The sequence below is a fragment of the Triticum dicoccoides genome, chromosome 7A (assembly GCF_002162155.2).
Source record: "Triticum dicoccoides isolate Atlit2015 ecotype Zavitan chromosome 7A, WEW_v2.0, whole genome shotgun sequence".
Lineage (NCBI taxonomy): Eukaryota > Viridiplantae > Streptophyta > Magnoliopsida > Poales > Poaceae > Triticum > Triticum dicoccoides.
The window spans coordinates 177,697,874-177,704,564 of NC_041392.1; the positions used below are offsets into that span (position 1 = coordinate 177,697,874).

The window sequence follows — 6,691 nt, forward strand, 5'->3', positions numbered from 1 at the left end:
CTGTGAAGGAAGTATCTCCCCGGATCCGGTACGCCCACCCAACATACGAGTGACCCCCACACGTCACCGCTCAATCCACACCAAACCGCTCTGTGTACACGCGAGCACCTTCCGCACGCAGATCCGCCCACACACCGCCTCGGAGCAGCCGAACTGCCCACCGCCTCGCACCCCGCTGTCCCGCCTCCCGATTCGACACCCGTGGCCCTCCCACTGGCAACCGGGCCAATCTGGCTCAGGCCCCACGTGTCAGGGACAGCAGCCGGACACCGCACCCTCCATCATCTATCTCTATCTGATCGGATATCTTTTTGGTTACGGCTCCAGATTTTTTTGCTACCCCTATAAACTCACTTCCCCCGTGCGCCCCCGTCGTCCTCCCCTCCCTCGCGAGTCCGAAGTCAAGGCGAAAACCCTCGAGGCGAAGCGAGAGTCAGATAGGGATAACCGCGAGAGACGAGAGTCGAGTGAGAGGGTGGAAGAGAAGGCGCGATGAAGCTCAACGTGAAGACCCTCAAGGGCACAAGCTTCGAGATCGAGGCGACCCCCGAGTCCTCGGTACGATCCATCTCCCCCCTTCCTCTTGTCTCTATCTCTCTCCAATCGCGCGCGATTCGGCGCAATTATCCGGCAATTCGCTTGATTCGGGGCGTCCTGGTGCTATTGGGGCGCGGCGTGGTACTGTGATTAGGTGCCCGTGCGGGCGATGTCGCGTTTCTAAGAAATCTGAATCTAGGGTTTAGTCGGTGCTCGGCTCTGCTGGTGTGTGGGGGGTGGATGGCGTGGTGTGTAGATCGGTCGCAACTTGGGGTTGTTGGGGCGCTGATGCCTGTGATTTTACGTCGGCTGGGTGCTCTGAATTGAACGTGTTGAGTACTGCTCGGTAGTAGTCACTTGTGCGGGATTTTTTTGGGGAAGTCTGTTATCTGTTGTAGCCAAATTGTTTGGGCCTGCAAATGCTTGATGTTGTGCTTCACTAGTACTAATCTGTTTGTTTCGCAGGTGGGTGAGGTCAAGAGAATCATCGAGAGTGCTCAGGGGCAGAATGTGTACCCTGCGGATCAGCTGATGATCATATATCAAGGAAAAATTCTCAAGGATGATACCACTCTGGAAGCTAACAAGGTTGCAGAGAACAGCTTCCTTGTTATAATGCTGTCTAAGGTATTTGATGCTTCTTGTCCCGTTAGTTTGCATTGTCAGTTCTCCAACTGTTGAATTTTTGCCAGACCCTCGAGTTGTTTGAATAGAAATTAGGCCATATTTGTATGTTGCAGGGAACTAAGCTTGACAATGTAGCTTATTTTAGTCAAGATCTAATGAATACTTATGGCATTAATGAGTATATATTTCATTACCTTGATCTGTAATCCTTTGAAATTTGACGGACCTTATTAGACATCAAGTTTTTTGTCGAAGTATTCATGTTTGTCTGATAATCAAAATGAGATGCCTGCTCAAACCAATATGGATCCCACCATTTCCCTCCTTTTGTTTAGCCAACACCCAACGTTGAGCTGTAATCATAGACATACGATGATGTGCTCTGTTACACATCTGAAATGCACTTGCGTGTTTAATTCAGCCATGGTATTTAATATTTTGATGTGTTTCGAGTTTATAGCCCGCTAATTGGATGAAGCAATATATATTGGTCTTAGTGGTTTCATTCATGTGGATTCCACATTTGTATGTTCTCTCAGTAATGTCTCCATTCTGCACTTTCAATGTTCTTTTATCAATCACTCCTAATGTTCTTTTGTTAAGCGCTTCTCAATCAAATCATTAGAAGTTGGTGATATAATCATAGACATGCGATGATGCTCTGTTACGCATTCTAAATTGCCCCTACGTGTTTAATTTGACCATGGTATTTTGTTTCGTTTCTAGTTTTTTAGCCCACTAATTGGATGAAGCAATAAATATTGATCTTAGCGATTTCATTCATGTTGTTTCCATATTTGTATTTTGTCAGCAATGTCTCCATTCTGTACTTCTAATGTTCTTTTGTTATGCACTTCTTAAATCGTTGAAAGTTGGTGCCAGAAGTGTGTTTTGAAGATTTAAATGGCTGTTATCTTCTGATCTGGATATCAGTAACTTATCTGGTATGCATTTGTCTTGTAGCCTAAGGCGTCATCATCTAGTGGTGCTTCTACTGCTTCAAAGGCACCTGCTAGTCAGGTATTTTGGGTTCATACGTTTTTATCAGACCTGCCTATTATTGTATTTTAACAAACATTTTATTCTATGTTCTTACGTCCTGCTGTGCAAAAAAGCTAAATATGATCCCACCCTGGTTTCCCTTTTTTCTTTTTGTATTTTATATGCATCTTCATTCCCACCTTTTATCTTCAATCAGCACCAACAATGTTCTGCCATGTCATATCACTCTTTTTTGTTAGGGTTATATGTGGACTCTTCAAATTGAATAAAGTTAGATTAGTGAACATGAGAAATGTGTGTTACTAGATAATAAGGTGGGACATCTGTGATCATAAATATCTTGCCTTCTGCGAAGGCAGTTCACTTTAGCTAAACAGAAATAGTAGTTCATCATATAATTATGTTGTGTAATATTACCCTGTATTTTGTTTCTGTGTGACCCTCAATTTATCAACATCTAACTGGAATTATTTAATTCGTCACATTGCGCTAGTCTCAACCTGCTACTCCACCTGCCCCTGTTGCCTCAGCTGCAAGATCACCACCTTCACAGGCACCTGTTGCTGCATCTGAACCGTGAGTTATCAATGCCTCCCAACTTTTGTGTTGGAACCTTCTATTTATCTAATTTATTTCTTCTCATTTGTAGGGCGCCTCCCAGTGCACAGCCTTCAGCTGTTTCTGATACTCCAGCTCCTGCAGTAACTGCATCGTGAGCCCATTTCTGAGCCTTAATTTTTCATTCTATTAGAAGCTACTCCCTCCGTCCCTTAATGTAAGACGTTATTACATCCAATATGCTAATGTCTTATATTATGGGATGGCGGGAGTATATTGATACTGATTAGTGTATTTAGTCTGTTTGTTAAACATAATCTAGAGCTTTGTCCTTGTTATTTTTAGCTACAAATTCCTTACTTGCCTTGTCATATGGTCGCTTGTCATGTGGGTTCTTTCTGTAAACTACTCCCTCTGTACCACAATACTTGTCGCTGGGGGAACTTGTACTGGTTTTCCCCAACGACAAGTATTTCGGTACAGAGGGAGTATTATCTATTTTTGCACATTGGTGACCCGACATGTTTCCATTCGTGTTTCTGTTAGACAGCATGCACAGTTTATATCATTGATGAGCCATGTTCTGAACTTTTCTTCCTTTTTCTTTTTGAACTGGAGCCATGAATTATTCTTGAATGCCTGAGAAGAAACGAGTTTCTTGTTGCTTTTATAATGATATAAATATAAACATGGTTGAATTATTGTGGCATTGACCTACCTAGCAGCTGACAAGTCATGTAACCTATTTCCTGAATTCTTTTGGTATTAGCGTTTATTACCTTTTAATTATTTTCTTCTTTGGTACTTCTCTGCAAGTTAGACTGCTAAAGTGATAGAAAATCTTACTTATGATGTAACACTGGGTATACTGGACAAAAGTTAAAGAAAGATGAATGGAACCTTGGAAATGCATAGGTTCATACATTGATTTTGATAGGTTATATTCTTTGCTTTATTTTCTGAATGTGTGGACTTCAAAAACTGGCAGTTCATTCTATGTGTTTGTGTGTATTTGGCATCAGCACATGTTTAGTGCAACTTCTGCTTCTGTATATTATGTAATCTGGCTACTGATTTGGTTCTAATGAATCTTGAGCCAGAAAGAATCTTCCTCATTCTCTTTCACTGTTTGACTATAAAATTAACATTTCTCTATTCTGCTTGTGCTGTATAGAGGCGATGCTGATGTATACAGTCAGGCTGCATCAAACCTTGTCTCTGGCGGCAGTCTAGAACAAACGGTCCAACAAATTCTTGACATGGGCGGTGGCACCTGGGAACGTGATATGGTTGTCCGTGCTTTACGTGCTGCATATAACAACCCTGAGAGGGCTATTGACTATCTGTATTCTGTAAGTTCCATGCTTGTTATTTTTTTCCTTTTTCTTTTGAAGTTTTTATTTCCATGTGCTGCCTTTCATTATGTGCTCAATTATTTTTGTACAAAATCTGGAGGGAACTGAATTTGTGTTTCATTCTAAATTCATGTTATTCTTACTGTTTCATTTTGGTTTGACTGTTAGGGAATACCTGAATCTGTAGATGCCCCACCTGTGGCTCGAGCACCTGCTCCTGCTCAACAGGCACCAAACCTGCAGGCTCCTCAGGCTCAGGCTGCACCTCTAGCACCAGTGCAGCCATCTGGTGGCGTCTCTGCAGGGCCTAATGCAAATCCTCTAAACCTTTTCCCGCAGGTATGTACTCCAGATATACCCCTTCAACCATTATAGTTTTTGTATATTTTTGTGTGGAATTGGATGGACCAAGCTTTACAAAGTCAGTAGTTGCTGACCCAGTTAAACTAGTTTACACCTTTACATTCATACACTGCCGCAACTTCATTTTTTTTACATGCTCAGTGCCATAGGGCATTATCAGAAGCATGATTAGGAATCATAGGAACTTCACAGCAAGAGAGGCTCCTACTGCTTTAAATTTTTTTAAAATATATACAGGTGTCAATGAGACCACACCCTGCCCCTAAAGAAAAAGGGAAATTGCATGTCAGTCTCTGAAGCTAAAAGTTGGTCCCTATGTGGAGGGAAAATCATAGCATAGACTATTGTTAGATATGCTCTTACAACTGTCTGTTCTGTGGTGTCTCCTGGTGTGCAGTCTCCTTGACAAAGCATTATGCAACTTTCTTGTGTACTGCATCTACAGCCACCTATCTGTTGTACATTCTTATTCTGACAACAAACTTTTTTGCGATGATGATCACTCCTTTGGCTAGTTTTGATACAAACTATCTTAACAGGGTATTCCAAGTGGCGGGGCAAATGCTGGTGCTGGTGTGGGTGCCGGTGCTGGCGCCCTTGATGCATTGCGACAGCTTCCACAGGTACTAGCAGTACAACCTTTTACTGGTTGGTCATTGAAGTGTTGCATTGTTCTAACAGTGATGCACTTTTTCCTGTCAGTTCCAAGCACTGCTTGCATTGGTCCAGGCTAATCCCCAAATCCTGCAGGTACGAATTAACCTTTTTATTTAGTACCCTATGCAAACTTCTATAAGATGTTTTAGATCACTACTTTTAGTGACCTAAAACGTCTTATAGAAGTTTACAGAGGAGTACTTCATAGATTATCATTTTTATGTACTTGAAAATCAGCTGATGTATCATCCTATGTATTCACAGCCAATGCTTCAAGAGCTGGGGAAACAAAATCCCCAGATCCTGCGGTTGATTCAGGAAAATCAGGCTGAGTTTCTCCGCCTGGTAAATGAAACACCTGAGAGTGGTGCTGGCGGGTAAGAATTAATAAACATTATACAACTATGTGCAGTTAGGCATACACACAGCATTTACATTGGTGTTTTCTCCACTATGTGCAACCAGGAATATACTAGGCGCGCTAGCAGCTCAAATGCCACAGGCAGTTCAAGTTACTCCAGAAGAACGGGAGGCCATCCAGCGGGTACTATACATTTTGATGATTTGCTTTCTTTGTAAAACCTTGCCTAGTGTCACTCTTGACAGTTTGACTATCCATTATCAATGGATAGTATCAGTTTCTTTGTTGCATTACTACTTAGGAGAGCTTTAATATTTAATTATATTTGTATATTTGACAGCTCGAGGGGATGGGGTTCAACCGTGAGCTTGTGTTGGAGGTCTTCTTTGCATGCAACAGGGATGAAGAACTGGCTGCCAACTATCTTTTGGATCATGGCCATGAGTTTGAGGAACAACAATAGATGTTAGATTGGTCTTGCTGTTGAAAGACAGAAGAGTCAGTGACGGAAGCAGTACAGTTTGGTGTCGTTCTTATATCTTGCTGCTGAATATCACTACTACTTGCCATTAGTGCGATGTTGCTGACTTTCAATTTCTTGTATCCTGGAAATGCTTTCTAAGTACATAATATCATATGCAAACCTTAAATTGTGTGTGCAGCTGGTCTCTTTCTACTTTTTAAACAGCATCTGATTATCTCTAGAATTGCTACTCGTTTTACACGGAAAAGATTACTTCTTAGTTTTTTGTTCGCACCGCCGTGATATTTCAAGCAAGCTACTTAATGGGAGATGGAGTTTCCACACTCAAGCTCAATTGTGCCATTGTGAACAATAAACATTGTTCAATTTTCTGTTATGTGCAAAATTTTATGAAGAAAAAACATTCGTAATGCTCCAGGTGAAAGAAACAAATTCAATTCTCCGAAAGACTTCTCTACAGTATTTTGGTGTGTTGATTTTGTTATTTTTACTTAGGCCTCCACGAATGTGATTTCATCATGAAGCAATGTTTGTATTTTGCTGTTCATAACAAGACCATTTGAGCTGGGATTAGAAGAATACTTATGACTTGGGTTTATCTTCTCCTTTTCTTGTTACGCGGAGCTAGATCACGCTATAGTGGTCACATATTACATGTATATGGATTTTATTTGTAGTAGCACTCTGCTCAAATAGAAGTGGCACTTTGCTCAAATATTTCTGAGAGTAGGTGCTAGATTTGCTTAT

The 6,691-nt window shown here is 41.5% G+C and overlaps 1 protein-coding gene across 1 annotated transcript; it reads left to right on the plus strand.

The window, feature by feature from the left end:
• The first annotated feature begins 349 nt into the window (after positions 1–349).
• On the plus strand, positions 350–6,121 carry LOC119328289 (ubiquitin receptor RAD23d-like). The gene is made up of 12 exons (XM_037601302.1): positions 350–558; positions 1,003–1,164; positions 2,128–2,184; positions 2,660–2,742; positions 2,816–2,878; positions 3,899–4,076; positions 4,248–4,418; positions 4,982–5,065; positions 5,145–5,192; positions 5,364–5,476; positions 5,565–5,643; positions 5,801–6,121. The coding sequence occupies exons 1-12, from the start codon at positions 493–495 to the stop codon at positions 5,921–5,923; spliced, it is 1,227 nt and encodes a 408-aa protein (XP_037457199.1). The 5' UTR covers positions 350–492; the 3' UTR covers positions 5,924–6,121.
• Positions 6,122–6,691: the final 570 nt, after the last annotated feature.

Excerpts from the sequence above, each read along its gene's own strand:
- LOC119328289 (XM_037601302.1), top strand. The coding sequence starts at position 493 with ATGAAGCTCAACGTGAAGACCCTCAAGGGCACAAGCTTCGAGATCGAG. Across the intron at positions 2,185-2,659 it reads CAAAGGCACCTGCTAGTCAG|TCTCAACCTGCTACTCCACC; the intron begins GTATTTTGGGTT and ends ACATTGCGCTAG. Across the intron at positions 2,743-2,815 it reads CCTGTTGCTGCATCTGAACC|GGCGCCTCCCAGTGCACAGC; the intron begins GTGAGTTATCAA and ends TCTCATTTGTAG.